The sequence below is a fragment of the Rhipicephalus sanguineus genome, chromosome 7 (genome assembly GCF_013339695.2).
Source record: "Rhipicephalus sanguineus isolate Rsan-2018 chromosome 7, BIME_Rsan_1.4, whole genome shotgun sequence".
Taxonomy (NCBI): Eukaryota; Metazoa; Arthropoda; class Arachnida; order Ixodida; family Ixodidae; genus Rhipicephalus; species Rhipicephalus sanguineus.
In genome coordinates this window covers 117,813,013-117,835,772 of record NC_051182.1, presented here as the reverse complement: position 1 = coordinate 117,835,772, position 22,760 = coordinate 117,813,013, and the positions used below count along the sequence as shown (strand labels likewise).

At 47.4% G+C, this 22,760-nt stretch overlaps 2 protein-coding genes across 2 annotated transcripts; both read right to left on the bottom strand.

Annotated features, from left to right (window-relative positions):
* On the bottom strand, positions 1 to 1,071 carry LOC119399784 (ATP synthase mitochondrial F1 complex assembly factor 1). The gene has a single exon (XM_037666626.2). The coding sequence runs from the start codon at positions 922 to 924 to the stop codon at positions 4 to 6; it is 921 nt and encodes a 306-aa protein (XP_037522554.1). The 5' UTR covers positions 925 to 1,071; the 3' UTR covers positions 1 to 3.
* A 1,482-nt stretch (positions 1,072 to 2,553) lies between these two features.
* Positions 2,554 to 20,992, bottom strand: LOC119399783 (uncharacterized). The gene is made up of 7 exons (XM_037666622.2): positions 20,845 to 20,992; positions 18,646 to 18,965; positions 17,496 to 17,958; positions 17,069 to 17,171; positions 15,685 to 15,962; positions 11,398 to 11,858; positions 2,554 to 5,959 (listed from the first exon to the last, which is right to left on the bottom strand). The coding sequence occupies exons 2-7, from the start codon at positions 18,879 to 18,881 to the stop codon at positions 5,923 to 5,925; spliced, it is 1,578 nt and encodes a 525-aa protein (XP_037522550.1). The 5' UTR covers positions 18,882 to 18,965; positions 20,845 to 20,992; the 3' UTR covers positions 2,554 to 5,922.
* Positions 20,993 to 22,760: the final 1,768 nt, after the last annotated feature.

The window sequence follows — 22,760 nt, the reverse complement described above, 5'->3', positions numbered from 1 at the left end:
CTTTCAACGCTGCCTCACAGAGGAACCTTCCTGTTCCTGCGTCACCGACGACTCGAACTCCCGGATGAGGGCCTCGTGGTTGAAGGAGCGCGACTCGCGGTTGAAGTTCCACAGGAGAAGCTTCTTTTTGAGCTCGTTTCCACCGTAGTAGAGTTGCAACTGATTGACCAAACACTGCGCTTCCGTGGGACCGATAACCTTGGCGTCGTATTCGCCGCTCATCAGAACCACCGACAAGTCATCCTTAGAGGCGAGCTGAGTCAAGTAGCTAAGCGCGAGACAGGCCGGTGCTTCGCTGCCGTGCCTCTGGTAGCTGGCCAGAGGAGTCATGTGGCACTGGTCACCCAAGAACTGGGAGAGAACGAACTCGTAGCCTCCGGCTTTCCTGGGGAGAGGGTAGAGGAACACGGGATAGTCCTTAGCCCGTTCCCGTATCGTTTCGTACGTAGAACTAGGGATCACAGCGCAGACTGCGTCTCTGCCGGCATGCAGTTGTTTCCAGGCCTCCGTGAGCTCGGAGATTGAGTTGCATCGCGAACGTAGTTCCCGTATCGCCTCAGCGTCGAACTTGGAAGGTCTCACGTAGGTCGGCTCCGGTTGTAGCGACTTTTCCTCCCGGACAGTTGCGTTACCAACACCGCTATCCTCGGAATCCGTCGCGTTCGTAGTCTTCTTCTGAGACGTCGACGCCGCCTCGTCCTGCTGGCGACGTCTTTTGAGCGCATCGGGATCTCGCCGTTCGAGTTCTCGAATCTTGTCCGCGTACTTGCTGTAGAACGGGTTGCTCGTGTACGTAGACGGAGTGTCGGAATCGCTGCTCAGTGGTCTCGCCGGTATCGCTTGCAGTTCACCGACGTTCCGGTTTGAGGCATTGCGGACGAGTCGTTGGAATGCGAATCGCCATGCTGGCCTGAAGAGTGCCATCGCGACGAGTGAATTGACGGCCTGCGTTAGGACAGAACACCGAGAAACGTTATTTACGTTGTATTTAAAAGAACGCAGTGAGCGTGCCGGTTGGAACAGCTATGCAACGAGCAGACATCACGCTGCACGACAGACGTCGGAATAACAAAAGTGAAACCACTGCGTTATTTAAACGTTCAGGCTCGTCTTGGCTAGGTTATGGCTAGATGTGCGTTTTACATTAAGAACACAACATTTTATTTATGTTTCATATCAAACCTTTAAAATTTGTGAGTCGCATTACATTTTTTCGTTGGATAAACTGCACTTATTTTACAGCGCTCTGTTTTCTCGCACGTTGCCTTCAAGTACGTTTTTAATGGTTTGAAGAGCTTGTTTATGATGTAAACTGATGTAAACAGCATAAAACTGTGCACTGTTTACACGTTATTTCTATAAGCACGCTTAACTTCTACCGAATGCCTCACAGAAAACCGAAATCCTTCCTATCTCGTCCCCAATGCTCCATTCACCATCATGGCCTCCGGTATTCGGACGCATTCACGGAGGCCACGCATTCATGTGTTATCATCATCAGCAACATACAATGTTGGACGGGTTCACAATAACTGACGGGTAGGGTCGGCTGGTGGGCAGCATAAAGTAGCCGTTCCCCTCCCCTTAACGCACAATTTGGACCACTTCGGTGTTGTGGCGGTGGGTGCATTTCGCAGCTCTTGTAGACCATCGTTGAAGCCCTCAACTTGCGCCGTGTGAGTACCTGGACCATATTATTTCGCGTAGAATTTAACTTAAACCATGTCAAGCTTGGGACATTTCTATTTTCCTGTTGAAGTGAGCGTAAGAACACGTTGACGAGTTCTTAGCGCGTGGGTACCACGTGGCCGGCATTGATGCAAGGAACGCTAAAAGCGTTTGCGGAGTTCCCCAGCCACGTATTAATGCAGCGAACTGCGTATTGAATGGCGGCAATGTCGCATTTGCTAAAGTGTTTTTTAAACCAAAATTCTTGAGCTAAGCCTATTCGGATCGTAGCCCTTTGTCTCGTAACGGTCGCATCAGAACCCTATCGAGGCTGAATCTTAACGTTGTCCGTTACTCTTGCGTAGTTTCCTAGAATGATGAACTTGTACGGGCGGACTGAAATGACGCTGAAGAGGTCCAGTACATTTCTGACAAAAGAAAAGCGTCCAGCACTTGTTGCCACGTGTGTGTACTGTCGATGACTGATTTGCATTTTCATTCTTTGTCGCAGGTGTACAGCTGCATCAGAAGACGTCGCTTGCTTCACGTTTTTGTATGTTTACGGCAAATAAAAATTTTCATTCTTCGTCAAACTTTGTGCGCTCTATATTAGCTGAGGTTTTGCAAGTGCTGTCACGGAGTAACCGTTGACGCCCTTGCATCCGGTGTTCGGACGACACTTGATTGTCAATAAATGCGGGAAATTGACAGGATTTGATTCCAAGGTTCTGGAGACCAAGGCAAGTGGAAGTGTGAGGAAGACTTTATTTTGCGGTCATTCACTAAATAATCGCATTACTGTTCAGTCCCTGCCGGCAGCAAGTTGTCTTCTCGTCTACCTTAATTTCCTCTGTTGCATTGTAATTGCTACAAATAACATCCCCTACGCTTTCCTCGACTTGACTGTTCTCATTAAGGTTGTCTTAAATTGCTCGTGCTATAGTCAACTGAACTCTACAACCCAAACTGATGAAACGCCCCGTGTACGTCTCGTTAAACACTGTCTGCCTTCACCAAAAGGTTTGTGTGTACCAAAATATTTCAACCAGAAGTGCTATAATGATAGTTTATGCAACAAGAATGCTTAATTTACCATTAGCCCTGTGTCTGTGGTCTCTCCCTTGCCATTAGTGCACAGAAATTGCAAATGTAAGCATCATGTCGCAAAGGGTTGGCCTGGGACCATGCAATAGGCATAATTGATTAGCGTAATTTTGTTCACTGACCACGCTGGTGCTAACTTGTTATTCAAGCTAAGATGCTGCTCAACCCTGTCACTGCCTCCGCAAATGAGAACAAGAATCGGAAAGCAAACATTTTTATTCATGCATGCTGGCAATATTTGCACAAAAAATAATACAAACATTTGAGCAATAAATAATACAAAAATTGTTAAGAAAACACCTTACTTGTGCATGCTGGTAATGTTTGTGCAACAAAAAACGCAACATTGCATGCAAACAGCTGCTTGCACGACATGCACTGCCAATCAGTACTGTTGGAACAGTGGGAAAAACTTATGAATCATTTAAAACGAAACGCAAAACTGTCTCAAAGCTTGAACAGCAAAAGGTTCAGTTAAAACATTCGGTATGTTCCCTCTTGAAATCGCATACTCATCGAATCCTGTATTGCAACCAGAAAAGGGTACCTTTGGTCAATACATGTTTGTCTATTGCACAAAGTCCCACATAACATTATTTTTCTCACAAGCAACACATACAACTTTATACATTGGAGGCAATGTATAGTTTTCACAGACTGTGCCTTGCAGTCTCTTGGAACAGTTCGGTAAGACATGCAAACAAGAGGCAAGCAATGGAACTCGCACAAGTCGTGTTTTTACCCATGTGGTTTTTCAAATCGCGATACTTGTCGGCTACAAATGGATGTACTCGATACAACCTCATTGGCAGGACTTGTGGCAAATACTATTCACATATCTGCCACAAACACACATGCAAAGTGGTTAAAAACTTGTAAAACATAGGTACACTTAGCCTTATCAAAGTCTCCCAACAATGCACAGATGTATTTACTCGGTAAACCTTATTCAGCAATAGCTAACCAATCCCCATGCGAAAAGTCTGTCTTTCTTTTGTGGGATAAACTTATCAGCAATGTAGCAACAAACTGTTAGATATCACAACTTCAATGAACAATTACTGGAGATAACCAGGTCATATTGCTATAAATCTGGCTAACAAAAAGGCGATATTCCTACGTAAGGATTTGAGCTGATATGATAAGAACTAAACATGGTGGAAACGAAAGTAGGTGCATTACTTAGGCCTTAAAGGGTGGTGCCACCAAATTTGTGGCTTGCGCGTTCTTTGCTGTAAGCGTTTCCTATAGCTCCAGGAAGCATGATGCACGCACCAAGGTTCACGTATTCTCGCTAAATATTTTAATATCGCCTTTTGATGAGAACAACTTTCCGGTTTTGGTTTTTGGGCGCCGAGGTTGGGCAGTGACTTAGAAGTGTAGGGGGCTTGGTCACGTGACCACACAAGGCTGTGACGCACTTAGCCAGAAAGCGATCGAAACTCGGCGAGTGATGTAGCGACCGATGCTTTCCCAGTACTCTAGTGAACTAGAATATATTCTAGTTCACTACAGCCGGTACATGCATTGCGGAGGTCCGGAGGTCACTCAGGTCACTACAGCAGGTCTGGTGCGACGTCACTACAATTTTCTTTGCCCCTCCTATGATCTACGTCAGTGTTGGCGCGCTGGCGATGGGTTTCGATTGGGAGAATGGGCATTTAGGTACACTTTGGAAGTGAATTAAAATATATTCTAAACGTTTGCTGGTGTCCGACCCTTCGTGTGGAGTGTCCTTGCATACAGAGGAAACCCACAAAAGGCTTGTTATAGCCTCGAAATTTGATGGCACCACCCCTTTATACTCTGTTCCAGAAGTTCCGTGTAGCAGAGCCAAGGCTACATGACCCTTCCACAGTGCTGCACGGAACTTCTGGAGCAGAGTACTCTGTTCCAGAAGTTCCGTGCAGCAGAGCCAAGGCTACACGACCCTTCCACAGTGCTGCACGGAACTTCTGAAACAGAGTATAAGTGATGCGGTTCACTTTATGAGTACCGTACACACTTGGGGCATGCGTCTGCTACAACAAACAGCCAGGATTGCAAGGACACTGCGCCGATGCAGTACACGGAGAAAGCAGGACTTGACAGGCGTGGCAAATACGACAGTTAAGCAACAGCTGAAAAACTTCACACGCACGAGATATCACATTTGTTGGATAATCTAAACGACCGCACTCAATTCTGTGCCTTGTCCTTTGAGATCATAGTTGGGGGCATATGTTCACCCGTGGTATCACAGTCTCTTTGGTGTTGGTCACGTCCAGAGATAACGCGCAGCGCTGAACGCTGCAGTGGAAAAGTCTGAGGTTGAGCAGAACCAGTCCTGTGGTCTTGAAGGTGTTAAAAAGAACATTCCTTCTTGGCGCAGCCTTCTACACATCCACACAAACACTTGGACGCGGCTTATTTTTGCTTCACTGGGTCCACACGTTCATGCTTGATGTCCACAGCTGCGTAGTTGGAGGTGTTCTTGGACAAGACGGACTGTTGCTCTTGCACACTTGCTGAAAGGTACTGCATATTCTCACATATAACCCGCACGAAAAATACAGAAATATAAAATAAAGTCAGTCCACGGGTAATACGCAGATGTTTGGTGTGCGAGGTACCTTTGTAGCATTGCTTCCCAGCAATGCAAGGGAGATGGTGTCACGGAAACAATACACAAGGAAGCTTTTCTCTTTTAAAAATGTTCTGCTAGTAGGTAGGAGTGTGGGTTATGTGCAGGGGCGAGTTATATGAGAGAATATATGGTACAGCAACGTCCATTCGCTCTAAAGTGAACACAATGATGGCAAACTTTAAAACCTTAACTTACATGACCATCACTATTGCAACACTGCTTTGTGCTGCTGAAGAGCATTTCTTTCCCAGGTCTCGGAAACACGGCACTGTCCGATGTTCCCGACTGCGCCAACGTCCGGCGTTCTTTTTTTTTTTTATATATAAGATGAACTGTTCAAGAAAACACTTTCCCGTGTTGACTCAGTCAAGGGCATTGCACGCAGCAGGCCTAATACTTGTGTCCAGTTGTCCCGAAGGAGAAAGATGGATGCAAGCTTTGCTCTGACTGCCTTGGCTCATATTTGGGTACCATGATCCGGGACGGCTTGATTGGCACGATGCTGCCAACTTTTGTCGGAATGCTCAATCCATCCAGATGGAGTAAGGGGCATCCCAGAAGCTTGAGTGGAGAAAAGGGAGAAAATTAACGACAATTACAATAGCCCTGATAAAAGAAAGTAGGCATGCAAACACGGACACAAGAGATGAAGACAACGCAAGAGCCCAGACACCTTGAAGACGCAGCTGGCTGAAAGCGTTCCTTGCATTAGAGCACTGCACGGGCCGGATTTTACGGCCCGTGCCCGCTTTATGAAGCCCGAGCCCAGCCCGGGCCCGTGGTTCCAAGCCCGAGCCCGGCCCGGGCCCGGGCGTACTTGACCGTATCCAGCCCGAGCCCGGCCCGGGCCCGTCGTTCCAAGCCCGGGCCCGGCCCGGGCCCGGGCGTCCATTACTAAACTAATCCAGGGCGCGCTTATTCATGACCAGGCCCGACCCGGGCCCGCTAGAGGATATTAGTTGTTGATGATGATTATTAATGATGCCGTGCGCTTTGTAGCGGGCGATCGGACGGAAAATCCGGTGTGTACATGCATCGAAATGTTGCTTTGCCCACGGTGGTAGCTCAGCGGTTAAACTGTTTCGCTGTTAAGTCCTAGGACGCGGGTGCGATTCCCGCGGCCACGGCGGCAGCAATTTAGTGGGGGCGAAATGGAAGAACACCCGTGTATATACTTATCTTTAGGTGCACGTTAGAGAACTCGAGGTGGTCGAAATTGATCCGGTGCCACTACGGCGTGCCTCGTAATCGTGTCGTGGTTTTGGCACGTAATACTAAGGAATATAAATGAAATGTATCGTATGTGTCAACCTCGAATAAAAGACCGAAATCTTTATGCCTCCCAAGGGAACAACCGTGATCTGGCCCATTGTTACAGCTGTTTATATACGTGTCACTTCAGCTTGGCACAATATACCTTAGACCATGCTATGTATAACGTTCGCGTGTGCTCGAAGGCCCGACTTACGCCTTTTAATGAGCGGGCCCGAGTCCAGCCCGGCCCGCAGCCTCAAGCCCGGGCCCGGCCCAGGCCCGCGGCATCAAGCCCGGGCCCGGCCCGGGCCCGCACTTTGAAGCCCGAGCCCAGCCCGGGCCCGCTGGAAAACGCTTCGGACGGCCCGGCCCGGCCCGCGGGCCGGGCCGGGCCCGGGCTTTCGGGCCGGCCCGGGCCCGTGCAGTGCTCTACCTTGCATCACATCGGTTATTTTGTACTGAAGCAGAACATAATGAGCTTTTTCGCAGTATTACACAGAGACGAGTTTTAGTTAACTTTGAGTCTTCTGCTTCAGTGTATAATGTTATGAAACGTAGAAAGTATCAACAAGGCTGCTAAAGTTGGAGGACAGATGACAAGGCCCAGCGTCCACTCTGCAATAGTTGTCAGTTCCTTCCTTTGGCCATTTGCTTATGCTTTGCAGGTGAGCAAACTTTTATTGTAAGTACTATGGGTGAATGAGATTCGTTTGTGAAGGCTTCTTTTTTTTTTTCGGAGAAGCTTTATTTATGCTGCCATGTCCACATTTTAGGCCAAGCCTCGCCAAACTTCAACCAACAGAAGCTTCGCAGACACACATACATGATGGCAGATTACCGCTTAGAAAGCTCGCATAGACGGTGGCACCACATTTCCATCTAGGTATTATTGTGAGAGACTCTACGGCACAGACAAAACAGAAGGATGAGGAGGGCGACGCAACACACAAAACACTGGGGTCCTTCCGAACCCTGGGGCTGACAAGGATGTTTACTGCGGCGCTTTTGTGTGTCGTCTTGTCCTTTTTCTTTAATGTCAGTTGCCCCCTACACTGCACATCTCAAAGACCACGAACCAATGAGTCCAAATTTCCACTCCTATGGCGAAAAGATACAGCGCAAATTTTGTGGCGAGGACAAAAGAAAGAGTGAACAACACAGAACAGACACTATCAACCACCACGCAATTTTCGCCATGTATGTTCACCAATCCACCCAATTTTGTATCCTTCTAAAATTTCCACTGCCTCGAAAATTATAAGCTATACACCGCACTCTAAAAAAGGAGCAAGTAAAAGGGGTATCTTTTTGTCCCACAACAATAATCGTCATCTCTCTTGCGTGCCTTCCTTGCAGTATCGCCACGTGCAAAGGACTTCCAGGTCACAAACGGCATGCGTGTTATCAGCATGACATAACATTCTTGACAGGAAAGTGGCGAGCGCCGAGCGTTCCAGAAAGGAAACGCAAGCAAGCCAGATGACAACAAGTGTTGTAAGACAAAAATACGCCGTTTTTTACTCTATCTTTGCTCATAGTGCAGCCATTGTTCAGTACTGACAATTTTATTTTCGATTCCTGGGTGCCGCCACCTTAAACGGATACTGAACAAAATTTTCGCTGCCGAGATAAATGGCCCAATTGAAAGGTTGGGTGCTGAAATTTGTTGAAACAACCTTCACTTCAGCCAGAGACTAGCAGAAAATAATGAATTTAATGCATTTTTCGCAAAATGGCGCATCTAGCGGTCGCGCCACGAACTAGAGAGGAAGTGACACGAAACCCGCGGGATACTGACTCGCCAACCGTGCTCGCTGCAAAATCGTTTACCAGTCAACGTCGCAAGCCGTCACCCGCTGCCACGCGTCTCTCCCAAAACATGTTCTCACGGAGAAAGGTCGGGAAGGTGTTCTCAACCAGCAGCCACTGACGCCATTGCCGCACTCTCGGCCGTATATTTGTTTTCTCAAGCGGAGCTTGCCCCTACATCTACGAATTTGCCGTTTGCGTTGTGTGCTGCTACGCAATGTGAACGGTGAAGGACCTGGCGCAACGCAGAATGCCTCGATGCTGTTCTGCTCTAGGTTGTGCGGAAAGCAGCATCGAGAGAGACAAGCCCTGTCATACCTTTCCGACAGAGCCGAAGCTTCGAAGGATATGGATTCGCGCTGCGCGCCCGTAGCAGCCAACATGGGTGCCTTCAAAGCATGACTTTTTGTGCTCCGAACACTTCGAGGATAGTGGCTATGAGTCACTGTATAAATTGCTGGTGCCGGCTGCCGACCAACGTTGGGCTATGGCGGCTCGCCTGGCTTGTCGTCCTCGCTGTCGCTTGATGAAGCAGAAGGGTCACACGCATATGGTTGTATTTGGCGCATCTGTTTTGGAGGCCTGTCGAACTCGGAGTCGCAATCACCGCTCGTGGAACCACTGTCACTCGCACCTTGCATTTTTGCGCGCTTGCGACACGCTCGGTAGTTGTAGTGGTTTTTGAGGAAGAAGAGCTATTTTGTCTCCCACGTGGGGAAAAGGGGACAAGGCTCAGCGCCACACCAGCCACCCCAAGCCACCCTCAGTTCTTGAGAGGACAGGAGAAAGGGAAGTGGTGGCACGGCAGGAGAGAACGTGCTGGTTGCCCCCCCCCCCCCCTTGCTGGAGCATTCGACGTCACGACCATCGACAAGCGCACTGGCGTGCAGCCGCCGTGCTCTCACAATCCACTAAAAATACAACCAACTGCTCGAAATTACGTGAAATAAACGCTGTTTATAGGAATAGTCTTGTCGTCCGAGTCGAATGTAAGTGTTTTCGTAGATTTTTCACGTTTTTGTTCAGTATCCCTTTAAGGCATTTACATGAACGACTGCTCAGTTTTCCATATGGTGACTTCAAATTAACAGTCTTGAAAAGCCGAATGGGTCTGTACAGATGTTTTTATGCGTGTGAGACTTGTGGGGGTGCTATCACCCCCTGTAAAGGCGTCTGCCGTAACTTGGGCGTGGCCGCTGTATTTGCAACGCACGTGCTTTGCGCGTAAGTGGAGACATTCGGCCAAGGTCAGGGATGTGCTGGCTGTAACCAGAGTTTAGCGCGGTGGCACCGGCATCGCCGCCGTGAAGAATTTAGGCCGGCGCATAGAAACGGCAAAGGTTCTCTTTTGAGGTGTGGCGGTGCGCACGGATGGACGTCGGCCACGGTGGGTCCGGGGGGGACAGTACCGCGGCTGGCTTCCCTCAGGCCCTCGTGGTGAGTCGTGCATCTGCGGCGCCGCATTTGTATTGTATTATGTTGTCTTATTGTATGTCTTATGTTGTCTTATGTTATGATGTATTGTATGTCTTATACAGTAGAACCCCGCTGATACGTTTTTGAAGGGACCGTAGGAAATAAACGTAAGAGACGGGAAACATAAGAGCCGAAAAACAGGAAAAACGGCAAAATATTTAGTGGTACAGAATTTTATTTCAATTCTTACGAGCAGCACGAAAATTGGTGCGCTCAGCCGCGATCTAGTCGATGGATAGAAACGCGGAGCTTAGGACGGCCTCATCCACAGAAATGTAATCAACGTATGTGATTTTTTTAACACCAACAGCTGTAGGCATGAAAGAACTAAGCACACGCAATCACGACCGGCACGGCGAGTCCGACCGCGAACCGCACGCACGACCATGCGAGCTCCAACCAGCTCGAACTCCTCCCGTTCTCCGACAAATAACGATGATGATGAGTCTACGCCAACGCGATGGCAGAAGTGAATGCCAATCTCGAAGGCCTTGCTTTCGCAAACAATTACGTCATACACGCCATGTTTACGCAATACAAATCTCAAAGGCTATGCTTTTGTCAATAGTAAATGCCAATCTCGAAGGCCTTGCTTTCGCGAGCAGTTACGTCATAGACGCCATCTTTGCAATTTGAATCTCGAAGGCCATGCTTTTGTTTGCATCAATTGAAAGATTCTGTTGCTTGCGCCTCTCATCCGGCTAATATTACGGTCAAACGAGGCCAAGCTGCGTGAAAATGCACCATGGCCGCTCTTTTTGGTAGTCACTCGGTCGGCTTTTGTCATAGTAAATGCCAATCTCGAAGGCCTTGCTTTCGCGAGCAGTTACGTCATAGACGCCATCTTTGCAATTTGAATCTCGAAGGCCATGCTTTTGTTTGCATCAATTGAAAGATTCTGTTGCTTGCGCCTCTCATGTGGCTAATATTACGGTCAAACGAGGCCAAGCTGCGTGAAAATGCACCATGGCTGCTCTCTTTGGTAGTCACTCGGTCGGCTCCGAGCGCACTTCGCGACGTATCATACGGGAACGGTGCGACAGTTACGACATAACAGCGGGGTTCCCAATACATTGTATCCTATGGGAGCTATGCCGGGACCGGCGGAAGACGACGTAACAGCCGGGAAAACGCAGCAGTGAGGAACGTAACAGCGGGGTTCCACTGTATTGTGTATAAGTTTAGCTAGCGTGTTACGTGTTACTAACTCGGCCGGCAAGCTTGCCATATATTAAAGAAGTGTTTAATAAACGTACACGTTTGTTGCACGACCGCGTGAACTGTGTCCGTGTGTTCCGAGGGCGGCGGTTTATCGCTCAGACCCCACAGACTACTGTAGTACCGCTCATTCAGCTGTTACACATGAAAACAAAAAAGCGGCAGCGTTAACTGCTTAAGATGTCAGCCCTTTATTAACACATTCGCAAAATAGTCTATAGGCCTTTAAAGGCGACACCTACCTCTCGGGAGTGTAGGGAATTCCTGGACGGACCTCGACCTCGCAAGGAGTCTGGTTCGGCAGCTGTTCTTTCGGAGCGTCCCGTCCATGACGATGTCGCGACACTTCGAAAGTCTGTTTGCTCTGGCACTTGGCAGCTGCCTGTCTGCGCACTCCCGTGCAGGTTTGCTGGAACTCGGCGACCTCCGCTCCACGGACTTCCGAGTGATCGTGCTGGTAGCTGTCCTCCGCTGATCCGTCTGTGTCGGGCTCGCCGTGCTCGTGTTCGGTCATTTCAACGCTGGCACATTTCGCGTAGAAACTGTCCCACAGACGCCTTGCCCTGCTCTTTCGTAACTGTCTCCTCCACGAAGTGCCGGGGTACCAGCGGCAACGCTTCTGGCGCGACGTCCGGAACTTGGAGACGGGTGCCAAGACGCGCGCACCTCGTTCCGATGGGTGTGTCACGTCAGTGGAAAGTTTCTGCATAGGGCATGCATCATTATCATCATCATCCGACTGAACGTCCAGCGCAGGGCGAAGGCCTCTATCAATGACCTCCAACTCACCCTGTTATCTGCAAGCTGATTCCATTGTATGCCGCCAAATTTCTTAATTTCGCTGTGCCACATAACCCTTTGGCATCCTCGGCCACACTTCCCACCTTTTAGTACCCATCTCATACCTCCAACTGACTTTCAATAATGACGCTTACCAATGGTCAATGTGAAGCAGGTTATTTTGTTCCGCAGCGACAAATATGAATTTCACTGGTTTATTCGGATCAATTTTCCCTCTTGTTTGCGCTTTTACTCGTTTTCTTTGGACATGTACCAACCGGCAAAGCAATCTGGTCAATTCATTTCTAATACATTGGGTCTACTCTATTCCTACAATGATGGATGATTACCAACTAGCCCGGTCAAATTGTCTATTCAGACCAATTCACTACGGCCAAGCTCAAAACACGTACCACACTAACATAACCAAGGTGTACATGTTCAGTAAATGAATAACACTGACAGAAGCGTACCTGGTAGCTATGAAAAGACACATCACTGTTAAATACCAATATAATTGAGTAAATGAAAAAATGGAGTTTCTGCAATTACACTGTAACGTGCATACATTTATGACAAACTTCATAAAGTTCTAGAGTTGTAAGCACGAAAACCACGATGTGATTATGAGCCACAGTGCAGCGAGGAACTCTGCATTAATGTTGACCATCCAGGATTGCCTAACATGCTGGGATGCTGAACGAAAATTGAAAAAAAAAATGGCAAAAACGTCGAAATTCCACTCGGAAGGCGCCACTCTTCCAAAAGACGGAGTTTATTTTACATATTTACGAACAGTCGGTTATATTTTTGGAGGATTGTCACCCCGAGGTGGCTGCACGTCAGAGCGAGCCGTGACGTCAAATATCCCTGTAGCGGATGCAGGGATATCTGATGTGAGGGGATAAATTTCTGAGAAATCCATACGAATTTCTCAGAAAGAAATAAAAAAAACATACTTTTTACTCTATCTTTCCTTAAAGCAGTGATGCTACCGAGGACCTCTGATTTGGAGCAATTTTTGGAGCAGCAAAATTTTCGTTTTGGAGCACTTTGGAGCAGCAAAATTTTCATCTTGGAGCACTTTGGAGCAGATAATTTTGCATCTGGGAGCACTTTGGAGCAGCGAATTTTACATCCTGGAGTGCAATACAGAAGCATATTGCATTAACATTCAAGCACCTCAGTATTATTATGGGGCTCTTATGAAGGCTAGAAATATTTCGATTCATTGCAAATCTCATGGAAAAAGTCGTCCCAGGAGCATAGGCGTGCGCACAGGGGGGGGCAGGGGGGGCGCCCCCCCCAACTTATCACCTAAGAGGGGGGGGGGGGCGCAAAATCTGCCCCGTACATTGACCCTTGCGATAGCAATTATATGGACACTCTCGGCGGATTTTCGCCGTTGCCGTAATTTTCCGTATAAAGTCCAAAATAATAACATCACCACGCGCATTCTAGCGGCGGGTAAAAGCTCGCGAGCGCTGGCGACAAACGCGGCTGAAGCGGAGATTAAACTAGCCGGCCGTCTGTCTCCGCCGCACGGACAGCGCATGCGATAACATCTTCCCGCGTGCGGGCCTGCCGTCGATTGCTCATCAAACAGAGAGGAAACGCCCCGCCCGTCTTTCGTAAGGAGCATGAAGGGACGCCAGGGGAGTGGAGGGGGGGGGGACCGCATCGTTCGAAGGGCGCAGTCGCTTGCGCGCGCGCTATCTCGAGGCATCAGGAGACGGCTCGTAAGCTTGCTGTGCTCTCAACGCTTACTTTGCGTTTAGAGAACTCAGAGCAAGGAAACGCTTCGGTTCCTGGAGGGGCCATATTCCCTTAAAACAGCGTTTTGTTGAGTTACGCGAGATCGGATCCAAAAGAGTTAGCTGCTAGTCTTACTTCGTTTCACAATACAATTTTTTGGTATCGCATTCATTGCTTCACTCTTAAGCGAAACTGAGTTTTTTTAACCGTTAGCTATTGACCCCCGAAAGCGAGGGGCGGACGTGTAACATGGCGTAGCCGCTTCACTGTGGGCCGTCAGCGACGGGCCCGCTACTGACAGCTGCGCATTTTCGGCTGCTCCGACCAGGAGATATGATTTTACTAATGAGATGACATTTTTAAAAAACCAAGCAAAAAATTCGAATTGGAGCACGTGAGCTCGAAACGGCAGGGCCTTTTAGGGGGTATTTACCGCAGAGTGATTACAAACTCGGACGTGCTGGCGGAAGGAATTACGAAAAAGCTGTTCTGGATGAAGATCCACGAATAAAGTATATCTGAGGAAAAGTGTCAACGCGTTTCTACCGTTCGCGTGCTCTTCCATAAATGCGAAGCACGGAAAATTCGATATTGTCCCATATATCTACTGCGAGCGATCCCAGATTTCATTCCGCGATGTCCGGCAACAGAAGTGACAGACATTTTAGCGGCACTCATGTAGTTATTACTGAACATTGCTTTCCTTACGTGCCGTGCGACGCTTGAAACGAGCTATCAGCAGCGTTTCTGGAACAGACGACGTCCGCCGATGAATCGCCGTCGCACTTTCTCGCTACCGATAGGCCTAGACGTCACGAGCCTCTGCGGAGAGCGCGTTTTGCTGTCGAGCCGACTTGCAGAAGAGAAGCTGCGTCGGCACCGTGCATGGCATCGTGGCTTACTCGGAACGCACGCGCGAGCGCTATTTATTCAGCGGAATAATTCTTGGTCCATGATTGCGACTTTATTGGAAGCCCCAAGATCGAGCTGCACATGTTCTGACGCGCCGGCGGTGCGATTGCCGGTGATAGACGCCTCCAAACCCGAGACTTTGGCGCAGTTTGGCGCAAATTTCGTCAATATTATCAGGATGGCGCAGTAAATACAATTTGGCGCACTTTGGCGCAGTTGGCGCAGGAGTGGAATCACTGTTAAAGGGACCATGACACTCAATTTTGGCTCATAATCTGTGTTATGTGGGTTAATCCTCGGGTCTTCACAAACAAGCTGGTGAAATTTCAGCGCATTTGGTCGAGCAATTAATTTATGAAGAGTACCTTTATAAACACGCGAGCAGCCTGAGAGTCTGTCAACACTGGCGCACTCGTGAGCCATGACATAACAAGTCGCTTGCTTTGTGAGCATCTGTATTCCGGCCAACACTTCTGTTTCGTGGTCAGCTGCGCGTACAATAGAGCTGTTACAGCTTTCTTCAGCTCGGCATCGAAATTTTAACGATTTGCAGCAGCTGAAACTTACATAGAAGACAACGGCTACACTCCATGAAGCACATGACGTCACACACGCCATGGCGAAATGGCAGTCACCGGTGGTGGGCGGGATTTATAGCCAGCGACTTATAGGGCTCATTTTGCGATGCAATATTCTTTTACAGTCTGTTACAGAAAGAAAGCCACTTAGTTGTCGAAAATTTCGTCCTGGTCTGGGGATCGAACCCGGGACCAACGCCTTTCCGGGGCGGTCGCTCTGCCAATTCACCTAACAAGGTCCATATTCTGTGTCCATGAGCTTCGAGTTGCTGATGAATTCACCCTCGCACTGCCAAATGCCAGCATCCCGATTAGCTCAACTGGTCTAGCAACCGCCTCGGAAAGGCGTTGGTCCGGGTTCAGGAACCCTGGACCAGGACGAATGTTTCGGCGACTAAGCTTTCCTCCTGAGAAATCCGTATGGATTTCCTAGTAGCTTCGTGCTACAAACGAGTGGTCGTCAATTTCCCTTTCTTAACCATCGAGTTGCCAAGAGTCTCCTACCTGTGCCTGGCCCTCCCAATGCTCCTTGAGGATAAGCTCACTGAGCTGCTCGCTCAGCTGGATCGTTTGCCAGCGGTTTTGCCTCAGCGCCGCCTGCAGCTTACTGCACTTCGCTTCTAGAGGCAGGAGCAGTGCCCTCACGTCCTTCTCCAGGCACTCGTCCACTTGCTCGGTCATGACCTTGTCCAGCTCCTTGTAGCTGAGCACGACCAAGCTTGAACATCCCGGCTGTGCGTCCAGTGAACGGGACACCAAAGACAACGTGGCGGGGCTCCGAACTGCACGTTTCAACAACGTCCCGTTGTTACTGTCACATCGTGCAAGGAGTTCAGCAAAAGCATAGTGATTCCTGCGCTCTGAACGTAACGATGATGCCAATATAGTGCAACAAGAAACAAGTACACACGAAGAAGCAGAAAATGGATACGAATGCTTGTGTCCAGCACAAGTCACGGTGTATGGCACGGGCACTTGTGTCCAGTTGCTGTTTTTTTTTTGCTGTACTATACTACAAGCCATTCTAAGAGCAGTTGCACCCTTTGGGGAGTGTCCTTCTGTCACACCACATCTGACGGGTATCTCAGGCCACTTGTTTTCTTGACTTGTTAAAACTTCGTCTCTTTTCTCCATTTCCTGTTAACCTGACTTTTTTCCATGCTTTTCAATCAGTTCACGAGATTGTCCTGTATAACAGCATTCCATTTCCGCTGGCAGAATGATTAAAGTTGTCAGAATGATGAAACTATTCTCATAACGCTCACAATTTCTGAGCATTTTTGTTCTTTTGTTTTTTTACTGTTAATTACTTGCAGGTAGCTGGCCTTTTATCCATCAGTTATTAAAAATAAACTTCATTAAGCTAATTGGACTTTGTATGTGCTTGAATATTTCTTTTTTAACAGCAAGAACTTGCTTTTTCGAACAAAAATATTCAGTACCAACTTTAGAAAAAAATAACCATTTCATGGAGACAACTTCTTAAACTATCAAAAGGGTTAAGAGGTTAATAGGAGCGTACAACACACTCCAATGCTTTACAACGTGTACATTATTGTACGTCTTTCAAAATACTAACTGTGTAAGACAAAGGCTGCCATAAGCTTGATTTCATGGTTGCCAGTTAACAATAAAGAAAGAAAAATGACTTGCGGACGGAAGCAGGCATAGCAATTTCAAAACTTTGAAAGAGCAACACTGACAACTCTTCCAATCACTTCGGCACGAGTATCAACGAATGCTGGGTGCGCCGTTATGACCCGGAAACAAAATTGCTCAGCAAACTGTGGAAGCCTCTGAATTAGGCCACCACCTAAACAGGCCAAGCCTGCACAAGGAGCACATGCCAGGCGTGTTCCAAAAAAACAAAGACACACCCAAAGCTCACCTCCACCAGCCAGCCGATCAGAAGAGTCGTCGCTACTGGCACTTAGGTTGTGGGCAGGTTCTTCACTTGCCTGCATCATAAGAAGTTGGTCGCTTCCGAAAACCTAAAACACAAAGGTATTGGGCATTGTATATCCTTCTCCGTACTAGCTAGCAGCCGTTTTCTTAACAGATAATTTTTCTGGCAATTAGTACATTCACTTTAGAGAGATTTCAGAAGTCAGTGCCAGCTTTGTTGGGGTCTCTACAAGCAAAAGAATTTCTGGCAGCATGGTGAAACAGCGGGCTTGGCATTGTGCAAGAAACGGCGTCACCCATACACTTCGATGCATCAAGTGCGAAGCGATGCAAAATCTCGCAAAAGTGATTGCATTCTTGAATACGATCAACTGATAATGCAGTCTGAAATCAAGTTCTAAGCTGCTCACCTGTTTTTGTTCTTCAGCTTTAACCTTCACGGCACGGCTTCCACCATTCTTTTGAACTTCCGCTGGTCTGCCTACAACGTCGACTACCGGTCGCTCCTCGTCTTTCGAGTCTTCTTTAATTTGCTTCGAAATGGTGTTGAAACGTTCCGATTGCCAAAAATCGACTGCCCAAGAACGTAGCCGCTGCACGTGATTGCCGGTATCCAACGGTTGCTCAAGAGGTTCCTCTTTTATACACGCTGTAATCGCTTGATCACCGCCAAGAGAGACCGGAATCGGACTGTGAGACATCGGTTCCAAGCCTCCGCGCCTTGCCACATCAGGTTCCATGTCCTTCCCTCCTTCAACATCTACTGGATCGCTTCCACGACTGTTTTCACTCTCCGGCAATTCGCTTCCACCGTCAACATCGTGCACTCCTTCCCCACATCTCGCTTCTTCCTCCATGTCTCCCAAGACGTCGCTGAAACAACCAAAGTGACCCATCGTTACTGGCAGTCAACCATACACTAAAAGGGTAATGACACCAATTTTTGAAGCTGAGTTTACTCCACCATACAAGTCTCCTGTGTACAGAGACGGCTCTGAGCAAGTGCTCATAAGGTACTTTATTCTGATTTCGCATGGCACACGTACTGACATGTACACTAGCGTGACATCACGCTACACTATCGATTCTGGTGACTTCACACACCAGCATGGCTAGTTACGACGACGTCAGGTACCAAAACACACAAGAATGCCATTTGCACGTCACCAAAACATTCAAAATGGCGACTTGCGTGTAACCAATGGAGCCACGCAGCGAAACGGCTGTGGAAACGTCGAGATTTTGTGCGAGCACGTGACAAAAAGCTGATGTAAGCACACATAAGCTCAACTAGGCAATTGCAGCCATTTATCTGTGCACAGGAGGGGGCAGGGGGGCAGCGGCCCCCACCCCTAATTCTCTAAGGGGCGCACCATACTCTGTCAAAGCTGTCCCGCCATTCTACAGGGTTATAAGGCCATGCAGGTTTTTGACAATATATTCTTTTACAGTCCATTTTTCATATATGTACAGGCGCAACAGACCCTCTACTTCTATTTTTCGCAGAAAACTGCAAATTATTGGGCGACCATGTCATGGACCCTTTAATCAATTGCTTACTGAGAGCTGTCGGTGCTTCTGCAGAAAGCACCTCGGTCGTCGCCACTGCCTTCTTCGTCGACGTCCACTCCGGCAGGAACGACAAACTGGCCGTCGGCTACCCCTCCAGACTCGTAAACGTGCGTGGAGTCCACATCCTCCATCAGGAGCGTGCTTGGTGGCCAGACATCGTAGCCCAGAGGCCAAACTCCACCGGTGCTCAGATTTGCCAACTCAACACCGCTCCCTGCGTCCATTTCCAATGGCTGCCACGCTTGAGGTTCTTTTTTTGCGTTGTTGACAGCCCTATGTTACGGGAAGGCTCCTCTGAAACAGGGCAGCTGTTCGAAAAGAAAAAAATTATTTCTGAGTGAACGAGATCCATAACTTGATATTGAGCAGCAGCGAATGTGATAATAAGGTTCACTAAGGTGCAGACGGTCATTATTTATTTATTTAGTTATTTAGATAGGCTGCAACCTTAATTTAGGGCTACGACAGGAGTGGCAATGCAATGGAATACTGGTTGTTAAGGCAACAAACAAACGAAGGAAGAATGCAAGCAAATAATTGGACCAATAATCATTAAAAATTGCCGGCACACTGCCATGAGTGTGTTCTATTATTATGGTATTAGTGCTTCAGAACATCAGCTGCATAGCTGCCAAAAAAAAAAAATTGTGGAGGAAGCTTTCTTTCAATGCCTGTGGAGGCACAGTACGCCATAATTCCTTTGCAATTATTCTGCCTGCGAAAAAACGAAATCTGGAAGATGAATAAAACTACCACGTATTGCACACAAAATGCATTACCACTACTCACTCATTCAGCAATCAAAAATGAATCTCTGGCCTTGCTTTTTTACTCAGTACCTAATAACCGTAGACAGGATGAAATCTATTGTAATAATAATTGTGGAATTTTACAATGCAAAAACCACGATATGATTACTTACGAAGCATGGCTTAGCGGTAGGACCCCTGATTGATTTTAACCACCAGGCGATTCTTTACATGTGCAGCTACATGTAAGCACACGGGTGTGCTTGCATTCTGCCCCCAATCGAAATGATCCCGGGGATCAAACCCACGCCCTTATGCTTAAAGTAGAGCGACATCTTACGTGCTAAGCCACCGTGGCAGGTGAACAATAATAATTCAAAGTATTTTTCTTTACATACAATTAAAGGTGAAGCAAAAGTGTCGCTGCAAAAAAAGATTCTTCAATGGTCAGCATAAAAGGGTGGCTGCCTTCATGTTAACATCATTTGACATGCGACAGGACAAAAATTAATGGGTCACATACATAAATAAATAAGAATGCGATTTCTGCCAAATGAAGCAACACCTTGACGAATGTTGCATGTAAGGCAAAGCAGCATGAAAATTCTAGCAAAGGTAGAGAAACGGCAATCCCAATGTTAGAGGTCTTCATAAACAGGAAGGACATGTATTAAATAGAGGAAAAACCCTCTAATTGGCAGTACGTTGATTAGCTGAAACACTACACCAGGTGTGTGAGGGTTTAGAGTTAGTGTATTTGGTGCTCGATCTATGAGGCTTGTAAATGGATGAACTGGATGCGTGATGTTTGTATATATGAATTATGTGCATGGTTTTGAACTAATCGAAGACGAAAAAGTGTTCGAGGAGCTCGTTTCTTTAGTTAGACACAACTGGATGGTTTATGGACTTGTCTGAACTGTATTTTATCAGTCTATGAATTGTATTTTATCAGTATGAAATTTTGTTTGACATATTTTGTCGGTCCACATTTGTAACGCCGCAACAGCATCGTTGAAAACAATGCACTAGCAAGCTCTCATTAGCTAAAAAGAGAAGAGAAAACAGTTCACATGTTGGATAGATGTTAATCCCATCTTTCGATGCCTACTGTCACAACGTAGCTAGAGATCGGAGCTGTAAGTACTTACGTGCTCGCACAAATGGCGCGCTAAAACTCGCCGATGTTGCCCAACTTTGACGCTTGTTTAACAAGTTCACTTGCACAGTGCTAATTGCACAATCGCTTCCTGATCATTTGCGCGCGAAGACTCACCATCGTTTCGATCGACGTAATGAAAACCCAGAGCGAGCTCAGGTGCGGTGTTTTGCAGATCAAGCAACGCGTGTTCACCGCGCACCTCAAACCTGACACTAGCGTACGGGTAATTAAACAAACTGCGCAAAGACCACGAAGTTTATCGACGCTCATACTTACATCAAGCATCGCTTACAAACAAGACCTGAGCTTGGTGGTGAAGTCGAAAGTGTCAGAGTAGCGCTCGCAGGAGGTATTTAGCGATGCGAAACCAACACGGCGGTTAACGAGACGGACACCATTGTTTTTTTAAGCCTCTTGTTTTTTTGCGCCTTACCATCGGTAGCTATTGCTTCGCCCTCTAGTGTGCAACACCGAAGACGAGCGTGGCCTCCAAGATTTGTTTCAGCAGCGCTGCCGAAGTTAGTCTCAAAGGCCACAATAAGAGCTGCGTGTGCTGGTGAGGTTGAGTCGAGTCACTAGACAATCAATGTAATTTATACGCCGCTCTTAGAAAAGCGGCCCAAAATTTAGGGCGTCTGAGGGCTCGCTTTTACCCCAACTACCCCAACGGCATCGTATATCATTTTTGCATGGCTAGTTGTAAACGCGTTTAATGTCAAAGTAGTGCGAGACAGTTTCGAACTGCCGTCTCTAAGAACCATATCGTTTCATGCATGTTTCATGAAACTCTATGCAAGAAACAATCCACTTTTGCAGTATGCTGTTTTTTAGTACCATTTATTACTTAAGGAACATTCTTGATCACAAAAAAGCGTGACATGTATACGTTAATATTAAAACAAGGTTGCTATCATCATCATTACTTCACTGCTTTCGTTTGTGTTGCCTCTGGTTACTCACTAGCGTTGTTGAGTGTTTATAAACGCGGGCGGCGTCTGTCAAACAACGCGCGGGTGTTTCGTATTGCTTTATTATTGTTGTAGTCCAAAGACCAAAACCACGAAAAGTTGCTACCCGCGTGTACTTTGGAGGAAGCCTCCGCCGTGCGAGACAGGTCAGTAATCATAATTTGTACGCAGTTCATTTCTTTTTAATGTGGGATTGTGTTTCTCATACGTGCTACACCGACGGAATACGATTAGTTTCGGTTACTTTATTTGCCACTTAATTACAACCAACGCTGCGTCAAGTCTGGTGTTAGGTGACACTTTCGGTAATCCTCATTCGAAATTGTTCAGCGTGATCTCGCACGCACGTCGTAACTCATTTTCATATCAGCGTCAGAGATAATAATATTCACCAAATTTAGGTCGACACATTTGACGCCGGAAATCGACGCCGGTAAGAACGGTACTTGATCGCGAAGCGTGTGGCAAGACTAAGCTCGAGACCCATTGTTTGTTTTTGTTAAGACGGCGTAAATCGCTTTAGCATACGTGTGAATAAATTTGAGTAGCGCGACTTGGGTACTTCAGTCACGGTAGTCGCGCGTTCGTTATAGCGTTCCGTACCTTGGTGAATACGGAAACAGCAGATACGCAGGCCCGCAGTTATTGATTAGGCAGTCTTATAATAGCGTACGCAAAGCTATGCGTTAGCGTTCGCCGCCACTGCGCATGCCTCGTACGTTAACCGCTTGCGGGCCCCCGTTAAGTGACGGAAATAGCGGGCGACCGCAAAGCGTACGCTATTCCAAAACTGCCTGTTGTGTGGATTGTTGTCACCGCGATATCTGCGTGTCATTACTTTTGTTTAGGTGTTGTAATCTAATGAGAATGACGAATAGCAGTAGATTTAGAAAATAGAATTTCATAAATAGAAACCATGTCACAGGCAGTGCGTAATTACACAACGTTGCCGTTAATTGTTTCTTAAAGTACGATCGTTCACTGCACCCAAATTCGGTTGAACGGTGACTCGACGACATTCTCAGTACCGTGAAAACGCGCCAAGCGTCTCAATGCGCTCCTTAGCACTAAGGAATTTCTTTGGTGAACCACCAGCGTGTAGGAATTACGCGATTCCTTGCACATAATTATTCAATCGTACCTTGAAGAACGATTGAATTGTTGAATCGTACGTGTTGAAGAGCCCTAGTCACACTGACCTTCATTTGCTGAAAGTGTGGCGCG

Coding starts and splice junctions, on each gene's coding strand:
- LOC119399784 (XM_037666626.2), bottom strand. CDS start 924: ATGGCACTCTTCAGGCCAGCATGGCGATTCGCATTCCAACGACTCGTC.
- LOC119399783 (XM_037666622.2), bottom strand. CDS start 18,881: ATGGACGCAGGGAGCGGTGTTGAGTTGGCAAATCTGAGCACCGGTGGA. Junction 17,959..18,645: donor AGAAGCACCGACAGCTCTCA/GTAAGCAATTGA, acceptor TGGTTGTTTCAG/CGACGTCTTGGGAGACATGG. Junction 11,859..15,684: donor ATTGGGAGGGCCAGGCACAG/GTAGGAGACTCT, acceptor TGCCCTATGCAG/AAACTTTCCACTGACGTGAC.